The following is a 17,356-nucleotide window of genomic DNA, read 5'->3' as shown; positions in this document are numbered from 1 at the left end:
AAGTCTGCTTTAAAAGGGGGCGATTGAATGGCACAACGGAGTGCCACGGGGGCTGGTGATGCCGCTGCTGAAGGGAGGCGCCCTGGTTCAGGGCAAAGAGGGGGACAGGCGTGGTCCCCAGAGCACAAGCTGCAGCTTTCCAGACCAGGTCACCGCCCCGAACCAGGAGGGGGCCGACAGCACCCGCTGGGTGGGCATCCTCCCTGGGGACCGCAGTTGACCACCAAGTCCGGGGGGGCACCACCCTCCACACCATCCACTCCAGGAGGCCGAAGGGTACGCAGTCCCGCGGGGGAGCTGGGGCTGCCAGCGGCGTCAGACCCTTGACAGAGCACCTCCCTGGGCCTCAGGACACCCAGTCGCCCCCCGATCCTGGCGGTGCTCCCCCTCACCCGTACGGAAACCACATCAAGGGGGTCCCTTTCAAGCGGGAAGATGTCCATGGTCTCAAAGGCCTGAGCCAGGTCTCCACCTGCACCTGTGAGCCTCTGATGCTGAACTTTGACCTCCACAAACAACTTTTTTTCATATACCAGAATCCAAGCAAAAGCAATCCCTTGTTCAAGCTTGTTGAATTTCTATGGCTGTAAAAAATGGCTTTTTATTGATTTTCCTGCAAACAAACAGCATTTCTGCCTGCATTTAACTTGGTTAAAAAAGCATTTGTGAGTCTGGGACCTGCACTCTGCCCCGCACGAGGGACAGCACGTGTCCAGGCTCCAGAGCCCAGCACAGCGGTAAACGGAGGCCTCCCCACAGAGCCAGCGGCAGCTCAGGGGCTTCCAAGCCGTTTCAGGCAACTGCAGACTCAGGTCGGCGTGATCGCCCCTAGAAATTCTGCAGCAAAACCCAGTCAGCTAAACTCCCTCCCCTCCCCCAGGTTATTAAATCTGCCTTCGGGCAGGAAAGAAAGCACGTCAAGATGACTTGTCCCAAACGGGCAGACAATGGGAGGAATCTAACTTAACAGCCAGGACACGGGTTAAATTATACATCAGGCAGATTGCTTTGAAAGGCATGTTCGAACACTGAACCCAGGGCAGCCCGGCTCTGCAGGCGGGGCCGGCCTGCCGCAGGGGCCGCCGACTTCCAGCACCTGAAGCCCTTGGCGGTCCAGGTGGCCCACCTCAGTGTCCTGGGCTGGAGACTCCCGGAGCTGAACCCCAGGAGGCCCCAGGGTGTCTAGAGAAGCGGCCTTAGGAAGGCAGCTCCGAGTCAGGTGGCCTTTAAAGCTTTAAAGCCAAGACTCATCAGGTGAATGTCAGCCTTCAGAGCAGCAGCAGCCGGCACTGATGTCCCTGGCACCAGCCATTTGGTGATTAAAAAAAAACAAAAACAAGAGCAGAGCCACGCACATGCAGATAAGTGGTAAATTTCTTAGAAGGTTCAAAGCATTCTAATACAGCCATGCTTGAGGTTCTCCAGGGACCAGCGTTTATTTTTTCCCTATACAGAAAAATCTTAATATAACTGTTCATTTCAAAAACAGATCTACTCTCATTAAGGAAGTTTCGCCCATCTTAAAATTAAAAGGTAAGAAATACCCCAGAAAGCAAAAATTTTGAGACAGAAGTAAGCAGAAACCTGGACAAGCAGGTATCCAGGCTGAAGTATTGAAAACAACGTCCAGGGACACAATGAAGCGAGCGTCACAGACCTCCGGGCTGTGAGGTGTGGAGAGGAAGGGGAGCGGCATCGTGCCAAGCGGTCATTCTGCAAGTGGACGCCACGGCAGACTTTTCACTGGCCTGCAGTCTTCAGCACCCTTGTGTCCAGATGTCCCGAGTCCCCTCTGAGCCCACGCACTGCTCCAGAGCAGGACGCCCACACTGACCAGGAGGTGACCCAGGGAGGTACTTGCCCTCTCCCGGCCAGTCACCAGGGACAGAGCTTTGCTAACAGCTATCAGTGACATGGGTGCTGAGCCCCTTCAGAGCACCAGGCACCACCCTTAGTCCTGGCCTGTGTTAGTGCATTTAATCCGGATGCCAATCCTCTGGAATGGGGACTGCTATTCATTCTTAGACGAGGAAACTGAGGCAGAGAAAGGCAAACCACCAGGCCAGGGAGACCTGGCCTCAACGTGGGCAGGCCAGGTCCAACCCAGGTGGGCGCCTGGAGACTCTGAAACTGGACGTCTCCCCTCACATCCCTTCTAAGGAGGTAACACTAGCTCTCCATCCACTTTGTTAGCAATTTTTTTTTTAAAGCTCACAGCACAGAAGCACTTTGCCATTTCTGAGTTCAGCACATCTCTACGTGGCTTATATGCATCCAGGCTCACAACCAGTGATGCCAGCTTTGGAAATACCTGGCCTAACCTGGAACAGAATTATCTCCTTCACTCGCCTACTCCACCTCTCTGGAAGTAACCCAGAATAAAATAACCTAGCAACGGTTTCCAAGGACTCCTTTATCTTTGGCAACCCTCAGGCATCATCATGAAAAGGTTTCTCTGTCCTAGAAATTCTGACTCTGTGACCACAAGACTGGAACAGGATATGACTTTATTTGCACTTATAGAATAAGTCACATACGGAAATCACAAAGAAATATGAATACTCAATCCCAGAGTCTTTTTTCCCCTCCAGTATAAGGAAATATAATTAATTCCTACATATTGAAACATAATCCAATCATAAGCAAACAGACTGGCTGTTTCTGGAAAAAACCAAATTAGTTTAATAACACAGACATGAGCTTAATATCATAAAAATGAATGGCTTTCTACGTGAATATGGTGAAGCAGTCAAATGATCAGATGTTTAAAAAAAGATGTGGAATGAGAAACATAGAAATAATAATAGTATCCTGTAACTGGATTCCAGAGACATCACCAAGTAATGCACACGCTGGGGAAGTTCACTGAAGATTTACCAGTCAGGTTTGAGCGAAAATTTGATTTCTTAAGTCTAACATCACAGCAAGGGGCTTTCCTGGTGGCTCAGCGGTAAAGAATCCACCTGCAACGCGGGAGATGTAGGTTCGATCCCTGGGTGGGGAAGATCCCCTGGAGGAGGGCATGGCAACCCACTTCAGTATTCTTGCCTGGAGAATCCCAGGGACAGAGGAGCCTGGCAGGCTGCAGTCCATGGGGTCCCAAAGGGTGGGACACGACCGAGGGACTAACACACACACACACACACACATCACAGCAAGGGGGAAACGAGCATGTAAAGGACACCAACATGTCTACAGGTTGATGTGACGCGAGGCAGCGTCACAGGCTGATGAAAGCACCCACACTGGAACCGCGTCCCGCCTGACGGGGAGGGTGCCGGGGTCAGCAACCGCGGGGAGGGCCCTGAGGGAGGAGGAGGAGGCAGACCCGAGGCGCAGGCCCGCCCTCTCTCCTGGTAGATGGGGTCAGCGCTCCCGGGTCAGCTCTCCTCGCCACCGCAAGTCTTAGATTCCGAGAACCGAAACTGACAGGGAGGTCAGCAAGCACAACCCGGGTCAGCAGGGCCTCCACCCTCCCGGCGATTGCACGGATTCGTGTCCGCGTCCACGGAGGGTTTCCCTAACAGCTCTGCTGACCTACTGTTACGGGCAGCAGCTTCTCCAGAACCTTACTACCGTGGATAGGAAGGTGCCCCGACTCAAGAATCCCTAAGGGAACAGCGGGGCCTTTCCCACGGGAAGCCCTCCGGGCCTCTTACCAGAACTTCAGAGAAGTTCATCCCACTTAACTGGAAGGCTCACTGCCCTCCCCGGGGGAGCTCCCCGATCCTAGAGGCCTCTTTGGTGAGCGGACTCAGGGGAAGCACTCTTTCAACGTTCCCCTTGGGTGAACAAGAAGCTCGTAAACGTGAATACTGACTAAGGGGACTCCTAGGCCAGAAGAGTTCCCACGGCCGTGCCCCCTTCTAGCGGAAACCTCGGTGCGCGCCACTTGGGCAACCTGTGACGGCCCGCGTGCGCGCGGGGCCGGGGGCGGGGCTGTCCTTCTGCCGGGCGCACCCCAGCCGCCCCGGGCTCCCCTCGGCTGACGCGAAACCAAACCAGCCTCCCCTCTGCCACCCCCGCCTGGTGGCGGTCACAGCCAGCGAGGGCTCCGGGAAGCCCCACGGCCGGCCTCGGATCCGATTGGTTACTCTCGGAGAAAAGCTCCCAAACTTCACTTCCGAAGCCCCGCGTGCTGTTACGAAACTAAGGGGCAAAGCCGCTGTCTTTTTCCGTGGGGGCGCCCTCTTCCTCTGCCCGACTCCCGACTCCCGGGGCGGACCCGGCACGTGAGGCCGGGCGCGAGCATCCCCCTTGAGCCCGGCCCGGCGCCCATCTAACTGCCGCGGCCCCAGCGGCCGCCGGGCTCCCGGGAGGCGCGCTGGCGGGTGGGCGCCCGCGCCGTCGGGGCCCCAGGTGCCAGCCCCGCAGGGCCCCCTCCCCCGCGTCCTGCAGTCCCGCGGGGCGCGGTCGGCCACCCAGTCCTTCAGCGGCCCCCGGCCAGCGGCCGCGGCCCCGTCCTGCCCAGCCCGTGTCCCGGCCCCGGCTCCGCGCGGGTCGCACTCACGTATCTGTGCACGAGCGTCCGCGCCAGGCTGCAGCACTCCATGGCTCCTCCGGCCGCGCGCGCCCGATCAGCGCCCCCAAGCCCGGCTACGCGCGCCCATGGGCCCGGGCCCGAGTGCGGCAGCACGCCCCGCCCGGGTCACGGCCTGGGAGCGCCGGGCGGTGCGGGGGGCGGCCGCGGCCCCTCTGCGCTCATGCCCGGCCCGGCCCGCGGCGGCCGGCGCGGGGGTGGCGGCTCAGCAAGGTGGCCGCCTGGCGGCCGGAGCCCGCGCGCCGGGGCTGGGGCGGTGGGGAGGCCGGCTGGGAGCGCCGATCGCGCCGCCGCTCTGCTGCTCCGCGCGCCTCCTCTCCGCCGCCGCGCTCGCTCCGCTCTGCTCTGCCCTCCTCCCGGCCTCGGCCCGCCGCCCCTCTCAGCCCGGCCTCCGGCGGCCCGGTCCCGGCGCGCACGTCACGGGCGCGTGTGAGCATGCGCCCCGCGGCCCGCGCCCCCGCCCCGCTCCCGCGCCCTCACCCCGGCCCTGCCCCCTCCCGGCCCGCCCCCCCGGAGCCGGTCCGCCGAGAGGACCCCGGGGCGGAGGGCGGGGACCCGCGGGCGGGGGCCGGCTCCTGTTGCTTCCGCCTCCCGAGCGGGGGTGCCCTCCCCGCAGCGGGGCCTGAGTGGTGGGGACTGTGCGCCCGGAGCGGAGTCTGGCCGGAAGAGTCAATCTCCCCCCAAGGCCGGAGGGCGGGTGTGAGACCGGGGGAGTCGAGGAAGGGGCTTGGGGCGGGAATGAGGGACCGGGTCGGGCCTTCGTCTCCGGGGTGCTCGCTGTTCCCCTGCGTGGCCCCCTCCTGCCTGGCAGGTGAGGCGGGGCCGGCCCGTGGGGCTCCCCAGGCTGTCGCAGCTCCTCAGCGTTGGAGCGAAGGTGATCGCAGGTTCTCCCACCTGGATTCTTTCTGAAACCCCACAGGCTCCGTGACCCAGGGCCCCTGACCCCAGGATTTCAGCGTTGAGACAGTCACGGGCTCCCGCAGTCCCGCGGGGGTGAGGGGTTGGGATCTGCCTTGAACCTGTCTCACCAGCCTGGCCTGTCTTGCCTCTAGTCCATCTGGTCCACCTCCTGCCTCCGCCCGCGGCTGTGCCGGGTGGTCACCAGGAGGCCCAGCCCAGACCTCCCAGGCATACACTCCCAGGCTGTCCCTGTAGCAGAGGAGAACCCTTCTGTGGCTCAGACACCTCGACTCAAGACACCTCAATTTCAATCCCAGGGAATGTTTCTGTTTTCCCAACGTTTTCTCTTCTCAGCCACAGTCAGCCAGCCTTGGATTAGTGGATACACTTCTGTTCTTACTGCCATGGGCCACGACTTGTGAACCCAGAGTGGCCTGACTACGCCTTTGGTGGCTGGTCAGGAGTAGGGCTCCCACCTCTGGAGGAAGGCAACTGAGTGTCCACCTGGCTGGTGTGGAAGAGAAGCTGCCGGACACAGGGGATTAGACAGAGGAGCCTACAAGGGCGGAACAACCTGGATTCTGAACTGCCTTTCTTCAGTGAAATTCTCCAGTTTCTGGTCAACTGGCTCATGGATTCTCCACTTTCCAACCGAATGCACTCTCTCCTGCTCTGTGTCCAGGAGGCCCATGGCCATCAGCAGCAGTGGATCTTCACCAGCCGGGCACCACCAGCTGCGGGCTGAGTCCAAGCAGAGAGGCTGGCCTTTTTCCCCTCCTCTGCCCAGGGGGCCACCCTGGCCTGGCAGTGTCCATGTCCCCTGGTGACCACAGTGCCTGTCCAGCTTCCTTTTCTGTTGGATCAGCTCGCGTTGGGTTCCAGGAACCATGCCTCCAACAGCCAGGCAGCGGTGTCAGCAAGGCCCTGGGGAGCAGCACCCCTGGCAGGTTCTGGAGCAGTGACTGCACGGCAGCTGGTGGCCCCGTCGCCGTGCTCCTGTAGATCTCTTCCTGCCTTCTGCCTCCTGCCAGGACCCTGGCTGGAGTCAGATTTCGATTGGCCTACCACCTTGCAAACGGTGACATCTGTGGGGGCGGGGGGGGGCGGGGTAGAAAGACAGGTAGAGATCATACAAGGCGCCGGAGAAAGGCTCGGTGTCTCTCAGGAATGCCCGTTCATTCAGGGGTCAGTGTCAATCATATGGGACTGGACCTGGTGGTAGCCACAAGCTTGCCTTCTCTGTCATTGCTGGCAGAAACCCACCACGGTCCAGGCAGCCACCACCCTCTGTATGGCTGGGGTAAGCTGCTCTGTGCAAACCAATGTCCGTAACTCCATGCCTCTTCCTTCGATTGGTTTAAAACAAGTTTACGCCAATGGATCCTGCTGTTGGGAAGTCTCCTCACATAAAGGAGACTCATAAGGAGGACACGCCCCTCGTTTCTTGCTGGAGCTGTGGGTCTGGATGTGATGGCCGGCGCCTTGCAGCCTTCCCACGTCCGTGATGTGACAGGAACATTGTCACAGTGGGGACGGCAGTGTGGACCGACAGGAGCATGGGTCCTTGGTGACACCACGGGCGACCGTGCTAACATGGATTTCATGTTCTGAGAGATGGATAATCAATATCCTTATTGAACTGGATTTTCTGTTGCAGGCGGCTGATAGAATGCTAAGTCTAAACCTGTGAAACAGACCAGTTAAGACTATACTAAAGTAACAGTAAGTCCAATTTATGCTGTGAATCGGTTATTTAATGGCAACCCACTCCAGTATTCTTGCCTGGAGAATTCCATGGACAGAGGAGCCTAGCATACCACAGTCCCTGGGGTCGCAGAGTCGGACACGAGGGACGATAACTCACAACAAGCCACACAAACGTGGGAGCTTGCACAACAGGGAGCTGGTATTCCTCAGGCCTGTGGCTTGGTGGAAGATTTCTCTCTTTCATCTGTTCTTGGTTGAGATCTTCCTGAGCCGACTTTCCTTTTCAGCTCGCCTGGGGGAAGGAGGTTCGGATGGCTTCAGGAGCTCGCCTCCGGGGAAGGAGGTTCAGACGGCTTCATTGTCTTGGCAGGGTGAGTGGAGAGCTGAGAGCAAGTCGGCCTCTCTCTCTGTATTGGTGGTCAGCCTGAGCTTGCGGGCAGCTGGACCCCAGGACGTTCAGAATGGACACTGCCTGGCCCCTGAAAGTCTGGGCTTGGAAATCCTGGACCATCGCCCCTGCCTTGTTCTATCGGGAGAAGTTAAGCCGAAGGCCAGCCTGGATTCAAGGGGAGTGGGCAGAGCCTTGTACGTAAGGAATGAGAACCTGTGAGGGTCACCTTTGGAAACAGCCTACCTCAGACGTCAAACGACGACGGAGTATGCTGCCATTACCCCCGGGGAGGTCGCAGCGAAAAGGCTGCCGGAAACTCCAGGACCCGCGCAGCTCCCCCGCCGCGGCCGAGGGGAAGGGAAGCTCCACTCTGATTGGGCCACCTCTGCCCAGTCCTGGCCAATCAGGGGCTAGGGTGCTGACGTGCCCTCCGATGATTGGCCTGGGCCCAGACCGCCAGCGTCCCGCGGGTTCGGCTCGCGGTCAGCACGGCCTTGCCCTGACCCACGCGCGGTGTGGCTTCCTCGCGTGGCGGCTGGTGTGATGACCGAGGAGGCGGCAGAACCGTGAGGACGGTGGATCCGCGGTGACCGCGCCCCTGCCCGCCTGGCGCCCACGCCTCCCTCCGGCATTCCCGGCGCCGGCCGAAGCCGGGGCTCGGATCCGGGCTCCCACGTGGAGAAGACGTGGGAGACAGGAGCGGGGGTGCAAAAAAGTGGGCCTCCCCGTAGGGACGTTTGAAAGCAGTGACGGTACCGGGGCCTCGGGCGGCAAACCTGAGGCCAGCTCCGATCGGTGCAAACACTGAACAGAGGAGTGAGCGCTCCACGCTGCGCTCTCGGGCGGGCAGGAGCCGTCGCGCGCGCGGGGTGTGGCGTCCGGCGAGCAGCCTTGCCCACCGGGCGCTGGGTCCCGGTCCCCCTCGCCTGCGGTTATCTCGATGTCCTCCTCCCGCCGATCAGTCCTAATTCTGTGGTGGAGAAGCCCTTTCTTGTGCCTCCCACAGGCTCCCACGCACCCCCTCCCCAGGCCTTTTGTCTGGAATCTTCTACCCCACCCGTCTGCCCCACCAAGTCCCACTCACCCTTGCAGCCCACTGGACTGGCTCCTCCGTACACCTTCCTAGCAGCTACTGTGAGTCCCTCCCTTGGCTTCTTACCAGCACCACTTAGTTAACTTACTAACTTGTTCAAAAGGGCATTTCTAAGCCCTAGCCAGGGCCTAACCCAGGGAGTTTTTCTGTATTTATTTATGGCCATGCCACACCTCTTGTAAGATCTTAGTTCGATAACCGGGGATTGAGCCTCAGGCCCATGGCAGTGAGAGTTCCGGGTCCTAACCACTGGCTGCTGCTGCTGCTAAGCCGCTTGTCGTGTCCGACTCTGTGCGACCCCATAGACAGCAGCCCACCAGGCTCCCCCGTCCCTGGAATTCTCCAGGCAAGAACACTGGAGTGGGTTGCCATTTCCTTCTCTAATGCATGAAAATGAAAAGTGAAAGTGAAGTCGCTCAGTCGTGTCCGACTCTTAGCGACCCCATGGACTGCAGCTCACCAGGCTCCTCTGTCCATGGGATTTTCCAGGCAAGAGCACTGGAGTGGGGTGCCATTGCCTTCTCCCCTAACCACTGGACCGCCAGGGAATTCCCATGCAGGGAGTTTATAAACATGTGTGCCCCTCAGGACCCCTCCTCCAGCCCAGGTAGCGTGGGATCAACCCATGGAGCACGGGAGCCAGGCAGGTGTTTCTCAGAAGCTCTCAGGTGCAGCAGGCGTGAGACCTGCTGGGCTGGATGTCTGTGCCTGCCGGAGCGGAAAGGTGCGTAGGACTCCACCCTGCACGGCACAGTCCCCTATAAAAGAAGATGCTCAATAAATGGTGAGAGAGCCAAACACAGCCACACTGCAGATTCAGCCTCTGGGCATTCATGCAGCACAGTGAAGGGCAGGCTTTCCAGTCTGTCTGAGCACACGTGGAGGGAAACAAGCAGGCCAGTCGCCCTGGACAGATGCTGCCAACCCTGAGAGGTGAGCTGGAGGTCGCCCCACCCACAAGGCTCTGCTGGACCGCTTCTCACGGGAGGTCCCCCCACGTGAGCAGAGCCGTGTCTAGCTTAGTGATTCATGACACAGGTATCCAGAAGTGGAAAGTTAAATTTCATTATCACTCTTAACTCAAAATACATGACTGCTGTGAGAACCAGTCTCAAAGAGCAGCACAGATCTGTGCGCACAGCCCTGGCGTGAGCACTCTGAGAGCCCACCAGCTCCCCGGATTCCAGGTCCCATGCTGGTCTGATGGCCCATCCCGGGAAACCGGGCCGTTCTGCGTCCTTGAGGTAAGGTGTAAAGTGTTCGTTGCCCAAACCCAGAGGGGCCCCATCTCATGCCTTGAGGTGGCTACTCAGGCAAAGGGGTACTTTTCCCAGAATGAGCCTGGTCAGGATTAATTTAGCTTCTCAGGTACTCATTTTCCCTTAGTTAATTTTCAGCAAGAATACATGAAAAATGGCTAAGAATCATTTTCTCTCCTTATTTATTCTTTCTGCCCTTCCCTCTCCAAAGAGATTGATGACATTAATCCGGTTTCCTTTCAGGGGAAAAAAGCTAAGTTCTGTGATGCTGAAAATTACCAATAAAGTCTATGAAAGCAATTTCTTGTTCTCATTTAGTTCAACAGAAACTAAATTTTTGCTTCTCTCCAACAAGATGAACAGAATCACGAGGTATCTGAAGTAGGAGCTGGACAATAATTAGAAGTCAGCATTAACGTGGACCATTGCGTCTTCACCACAGTACATCCTGTGGACATCACAAGACGTCACTTCACAGCACCTTCTCTTTAGGGACACGTCTCAGAAGACGAGGAAGCCGCTTGTCTCCGTTTCTCGCCCGTATTGTGGACAGGCTTCGCGTGGCTTGTCCCCAGGCTTCACTCCAATGTCACCGTCCCTTGTTTTCTGGATCCCATTTCCTGATTTATTTATTTTATTTGGATGGTATATATTCTCCAGTAGCTTCCTGAGGAAGGGTGCATGGAAAGTAAATGTTACAAATGTTTCCTCTGACATTACAGATAACTTGGTATATTGTTATAGGTAAAAATTAGTCTTCAAGGTGTTATAGGGAAAGGAGGGGGGTGACATGATCTTGAATCTTTAGAATGGCAACATTATATCCAAACGACTCCATAGTCAAACTGAGGCCCATGAACGACGTTCACGACAAAGTAGGTGCCGTGGCATTTTCAGAACCCCCAAATACAGGAGGGTGTGCAGAGGTGCTGCTTAGAGAAGCTCTCATGGTCCCCCAGAGGGGTTGGAATTGTGCAAATTTGTTGCTAAATAAACAACTAAAAAAATCGAGCAAACAGCATGTGAAAATTTCTTGAAATGAGTTCTTACTCGGGGAAGCTCCTTCGAACTTTTTGTTTATTTTTGTTTTTTGGCCCCGCTGTGCAGCTGACAGGATCTTAGTTCCCTGACTGGGGACTGACTGCCGGCTCTCGGCAGTGAAGGCAGAGTCCGAACCACTGGACCACCAGCGAATCCCGGTTTCCTTTCCTTTCTTCTTCTTCTTTTTTAATTCTAATTTGAAAAACTCACTGGAGATAGCAAGTATATTTAGTTTAAACCAGTAAGTTTTCTAAAAAGTGTTTCTTATTTTAAAATCTTAGCTGTATATGGAAGGAGGCTTACCAATTTTGGATTAAAATAATCATTTTTTAAAATCAGACTTTTACTATGAGGCTTTTTTTAAATTGCAATCTAACCCTTGTACAATATAATACAAGCTACAAGCACGTTATACAGGCTATGGTGATTTGCAGTTCTTAAAGGTTTTGCTCCATTTACAGGGACTATAAAATGCTGGCTATATTCCCCATGTTGCACAATATCCTTGCACCCTTGTTTACCCGTTATAGTTTGCCCCTCTTACCCCCTCCCCCTTCCTTCTCCCCACTGGTGACCCTAGTTCTTTGTATCTGTGAGTCTGTTGTGTTTTTTGTTGTTTTTGTTGTTGTTTTAGTCATTATTTTGTTGTATTTTTTAGATTCCAGAAATGACCCATTTCTGGGCCAACAGAGCAGGAGGTGGAAAGATGGCAGAGCTTCTGCCGGGTGACAGCTCATGGAAAGGGGCGAGCCCGGGGCTCTGAGAGGTGCTGGGGCAGTGGTGTTTTTTCTGCCTACTTGCGGAAGATTAAGAAAGTGAGCCTGTGTGCAGAGCTCTTCAGCCAGAACTCAAGTGCCCTGAGCACACCCTGCCGCAGTCTGGGAACCAGACGTGACTTCAGGCTTCGGAGATAAAAATAACTTCTCTTTGCCCCCCACCTGGTAAAATTAGAAACTTAATTAAAACGTCATCAAGTGCAGCCACAAATTCCATGCGCCCAGTTTGAAATGTTATTAATAATAATGCAAGCGCTTGCATTAGTTTCCATCTTCAAAGCCTTTCCTAAACACCAGTCTTTCCCAGCTCTTGGGAGAGCATTTGCTGAGCAGGAGAGGTAACCTGCAGGGGCGCTGATTCTGGCGAGAATGTTACATTATCTATCTGGCGGCTGGCATGTGAGTCTTGACTTTTCTGAAGAGGGCCTGACAAGAGGCTTCGGGTCTGCCCTGCAGCCTGTGGGGGTGCTGAGCGCGCTTCCTGCTCACCTGTTTGGGCTCTGATTTTCCATTGCTGGAAATTCCACACAGAGGAAGAACAGAAAAAGAAAAATTTAACTCCTTGTTGTTCGCATCCTTGAGGATTTGGAAACTGCGAGGGCAGACGAGAGGCAAATGGAGCTCTCTGCCTGGACCTGCAGAGAAGACGCTCGGGACCCTCAGAGCTGCGGCCCGCCTGCTCCTGCTTTCTCTCTCTGACGCCCCCCACCATGCACGCCTGTCCCTGGGCCCCCTAGCAAGCTGGCGGGGGGGTGGGGGGTGGACCTCGTTCAGTGTCATCAGGCGGGTGCTTGGGGCTGGTGCTCTTCCTGAAATCCACTGTGTGAGAATCAGTCGCCAGTTCTGACGACGGATGCGCAGAGCGCCTGGCTCTCAGGTCCAGTGGGGCACTGAGCGGCTGCTTAGGGCTTATGTTAAGCCCTATTGTTTGTGGCAATACAATTACGGAATAATTTTATTTTGTGAATTTTACTTTAAGGAATTTGATCCTGTTACCCAATCATTATATGAACAATTAAATATTAGCATGCGAGCAATAAATTAGGACTTTGGAATAAACAGATACACACTACCATGTCTAAACCAGATAAAGACCACGGACCTGCTGCTAAACACATACGTGTGTCTGTGCGTGTATAATGTATATGCATCTGAACCACTTTGCTATACACTGAGACTCACACAAGATTGTAAATCAACTTTGCTTCAATAAATTATTTTCAATTTAAAGAAACCAATTTAATAGTGATTAGATCTGACTGCATTTTATTGCTGAAGCCTCAGCATGTCCTTGTGGTTTTCACGGCCTCTCAGTCTGGTCCATCTGCACACATCTAGCAGGATTTCTTCCTTTTGCCCACGTGGCTGTCCACCCCCGGACCACTCATCTTCCTCCCGTGTGCTGGGCAAACCTCAGTGGCTTCTAAGACCAGGGCTGGGGAGCCCCTCCACTAGGCCCTGGCTCCTTCCTCCAGGAAAGAATTGCAGGACTGTTAATCCACCACGACTACATTTAGGGGCAGCATTTGCCATCTGGTCAGAGCTGTGGTTTTTCCGGGAGTCTTATATGGATGTGAGGGTTGGACCATAAAAAAGCTGAGCACCGAAGAATTGATGCTTTTGAGTTGTGATGTCGGAGAAGACTCTTGAGAGTCCCTTGGACAGCAAGGAGATCAAACCAGTCCATCCTAAAGGAAATCAGTCCTGAATATTCATCGGAAGGACTGATGCTGAAGCTGAAGCTCCAGTACTTTGGCCACCTGATGTGAAGATCTGACTCACTGGAAAAGACCCTAATGCTGGGAAAGATTGAGGGTGGGAGGAGAAGGGGACGACAGAGGATGAGATGGTTGGATGGTATCACCGAACGATAGATTTGCGTTTGAGCAAGTTCCGGGAGATGGTGAAGGACGGGGAGTCAGACACGACTGAGTTACTGAACAACAACAAGAGTTGGAGAGAAATCCAAAATATTTGACGAGCAGGACGGGGTCAGTAGGGACACCAGCCGTAAAGACTAGTGGAGCGGACCAGGGTGTGCCGACTACAGGCCCCAAATGCGGAGCTTGCAGCCAGAACAGAACAAGAAAGCTAGAGCGCTGTAAATGACTGAACGTGACCTTAGAAAATGAATGGATGAGATGGTGAAACAGGAGCTCTGAGAAAGAGACGCTCGGCTAACATGGCCAAAGGGTGGGGGGGCTGGAGTGGGGGAGAAAGGGGGTCGTCCTCGTCTGACGGGCAGCGTAGACGGCATGAGTGGGCTACAATTCTGTCGTCTTTTCCTGCCATTCAGCTTAGTGGGAATGCAACGCTAATGGGTTAGTGACAAACCGTCAGGCCCCAGAAAGCACAGATGGCGGGCGTGTTAAGAACTGCACGCATTAACCGTGAGGGTTTGTAATCTCCTGGCGCTCACTCACTTCATGACAGCGCAGGTTTTTATTTTTTCTGGCAAACTTGCTGGTGTCCTGTAAACAAAGTGATAACTTCAGTGAGGATTGGAGACAGAACTCTCAAATTCAAACCAGTTGAATAAAATGAACACTACAGACAATGCTTTTATTTTAAGGATCTGTTAAATGTCTTGATTAACTTCTTTTTGGGCTTCCTGGTGGCTCGGGTGGTAAAGAACCCACCTGCAGTGCGGGAGGCCTGGGTCCATCCCTGGGTCGGGAAGGTCCCCAGGAAAAGGGAAAGGCTCCCCACTCCAGTGCTCTGGCCTGGAGAGTTCCGTGGACTGTGTAGTCCATGGGGTCGCAAAGAGTCCGACACGACTGAGCGACTTTCACTTCACTTCTTTTTGTGAGAGACCGGTTAGAGGCATAAATAAATACAAAACTCAAACAGTGATGAGAGAAAAAAATAATGATGATTCTGGCTGAACGGAATTCTACTTTACTAACATAATCAAAAGAAGCTTGAAGAGTGTACTGAATAAAGGTGAAAAGCGGATGGATCATAAACAAAGCAGTAGATTTAAATGTCTAAATCTGATGTACTTTATAAGGACACCAAGAGGCTATTGAAAAATGTAAAATTTCCACTTTTTTCCATAGTGACATGAGGTAGTGATTGACCACGCATACCTGCTCAGTCATGTCTGACTCTTTGCAAGCCTGTGGCCTGTAGCCCACCAGGCTCCTCTGTCCATGGGATTCTCCAGGCAAGAATAGGTACCCACATGTGCCTGGATGTCCTGGGCCTGCGGGCAGCTTCAGGTGGAGGCAGATACAAACCTGTGCTTAGCGAGTTTGTGATCAAGCCAGCAATCCCCTGGTGAAAGACAATTCATGTTTTAAGGCAGGACAAGAAAAGTGACGCCTGAAATCGTCTCTCTGCCCACGCTGTGCGGTGGGCGCCAGCCTCAGGCACCAGCCAGAGCTCCTCAGCGGCGGGCGCACCTGTTCCGCTGGACCAGCTTCTGTCTTTCTCCTGACACTCGGTGCAGGTTCGTAAAGGGACAGCACTCCTCGCAGCCTTTAGGCGGTGATGGTGACTCGCTGCTCCTTTGTGTGTTTACCTGGACTGTGTGCCTGTAGTGAGCCTCGTGTGAAACATCAGTCTCATCTGATGCATGGTCCTTTGTCTCTCTACCGTGTATGACAGTGCCTTTGACTTCTAACCTCTGCTACGATGTTGGGTGCTCGTGATAGAAATGGGCACCCGTTCCCGTCTGGGGCTTCCCTGGTGGCTCAGCGGGTAGTGTCTTCCTGCCGTGCGGGAGACCTGGGTTCGACCCCCGGGTTAGGAAGATCCCCTGGAGAAGGGAAAGGCAACCCACTCCAGTGTTCTGGCCTGGAGATTCCCATGGACGGAGGACCTGATGGGCTACAGTCTGTGGGGTCACAAAGGGTCAGACACGACTGAGCGACTTCACTTCTCGTCTGTGAGCTCAGAGGGGAAGCAGTCCTTGGAGCTTCTGCTTCCGGGTTTATAATTCTTAGTTTTGTACAGATATAATTTCCTTTGTTCTTCTTAACCGGTCATTCACTGAACTTTAACCAACACGCCTGATCTTCAAGACAAGTGCACGGCGAGACCCTGGGTTAAAGGTTCTGAGGGAAAGGGACAAGGTGAGGGTCATTGTCTTATTGTCCACCCAGCCTGGAAGGGGGGCCCTGAGGACTGTGCTGTGAGAGCCGGGGTCCTGAGGGCTGATGCCGCTCATCATAAGCTCATTAGGGGAGAGGAGAGGGCAGGCGTTTGGGAATCACTCTTGAGGTAGACGGAGAAGGCAATGGCAGCCCACTCCGGTACTCTTGCCTGGAGAATCCCGGGGACGGGGGAGCCTGGTGGGCTGCCGTCTATGGGGTCGCACAGAGTCGGACACGATGGAAGCGACTCAGCAGCAGCAGCCGCCGCATGAGGCAGAGTGACTTGGAGAAAAGCAGAAATAACCTAAGTGCTGAGTCACTTCAGTCAAGCCTGACTCTGCGACCTCATGGACCAGGGTCCTCTGTTCATGGGATTCTCCAGGCAACAATACTAAGCTGGGTGGCCATGCCCTACTCCAAGGGATTTTCCTGACCCAGGGATCAAACTTGCAGCTCCTGAATTACAGGCGGATTCTTTACCGACGAGCCACTGTGGGAGGCCAGAAATAAGATGGATCTTTACAAAGGCCGTCAGAAGTTAATACCAAGTTTTCTCTAAACAAGATCAGTAAATAGGTCCACAAGACATCCTCAGATAGACGTGGGGCAGATAAAAAGCGGTGGATTTTGACTGGTGTTAAGGTCACCCACTAGCCTTGCTGCTGCTGCTGCTGCTAAGTCGCTTCAGTTGGAGACCCTAATAATTAGACTCTCGCTTAGGGCAGCTCAGAAAGCACGAGGGAATGGGGTTCCTTCCAAACGTCCTCTTTCCCCTTTAGACATCTAGGTATCTGAAATTTCTAGGAATATTGATCACTGCTTAAAAAAAAAAAAACAAACCTCTTCCAATATTACAACAATTAATATTTTTTAAAATCTTTATTATGCAAAATTTTGTAATATACATAAAATTAGAGGAAAATGTATCCATCCGTCAATTTCAATAACTATCGACTCACAGTAAATCTTTTTCCTTTTGTGCCTGCACTCAGCCCATCCCCATATAGATTCAAACACAGAGATAATTTTGCTTCTTCATCCAATAAGCATAATGTTTATCCTTTAATTTCTTTTTTCTCCCTCCACACCCCCAGCCCCAATCGCCTTGTGAAATTGAACACCCTTGTCTTGTTCTTGGTCTCAGAAGGAAAGTTCTCAAACTCTTACAACTGAGGATGACGTTAACTCTGAGGTTTTCGTTGGTGGCCTTTATCAGATTGAAGAAGTTCCCTTCCATTCCCAATTTGGTGAGTTTTGGGGTTTTTTTAAAATTGTGAAAGGGTGTTGCTTTTTCTGTGTCAGCTGAGATGAAATGAAGTGAAGTGAAAGTCGCTCAGTCGTGTCCGACTCTCTGCGATCCCGTGGACTATATAGTCTATGCGATTCTCCAGGCCAGAATCCTGGAGTGGGTGGCCTTTCCCTTCTCCAGGCAATCTTCCCAACCCAGGGATCGAACCCGGGTCTCCCGCATGGCAGGCGGACTCTTTACCAGCGGAGCTCCCAGGGAAGCCCCAGCTGAGATGACCATTTGGTTTTTCTTTTATTCTACCAA

At 54.3% G+C, this 17,356-nt stretch overlaps 1 protein-coding gene across 4 annotated transcripts in view; it reads right to left on the bottom strand.

Moving 5' to 3' along the window:
• ATP11A (ATPase phospholipid transporting 11A) overlaps positions 1-4,703 on the bottom strand; it is a 93,649-nt gene extending 88,946 nt beyond the window's left edge. For all 4 annotated transcript variants that reach the window (XM_040267474.1, XM_040267476.1, XM_040267475.1 and 1 more), the window contains exon 1: positions 4,511-4,703. In XM_040267474.1, coding sequence (XP_040123408.1) covers positions 4,511-4,552 — 42 coding nt within the window. In that variant the 5' untranslated portion in view covers positions 4,553-4,703. The remainder of the gene's footprint in view (positions 1-4,510) is intronic.
• Positions 4,704-17,356: the final 12,653 nt, after the last annotated feature.

The sequence above is a fragment of the Oryx dammah genome, unplaced genomic scaffold, assembly GCF_014754425.2.
Source record: "Oryx dammah isolate SB20612 unplaced genomic scaffold, SCBI_Odam_1.1 HiC_scaffold_24, whole genome shotgun sequence".
In the NCBI taxonomy this organism is placed as follows: Eukaryota; Metazoa; Chordata; class Mammalia; order Artiodactyla; family Bovidae; genus Oryx; species Oryx dammah.
This window is presented reverse-complemented; position numbering and strand designations above follow the sequence as displayed.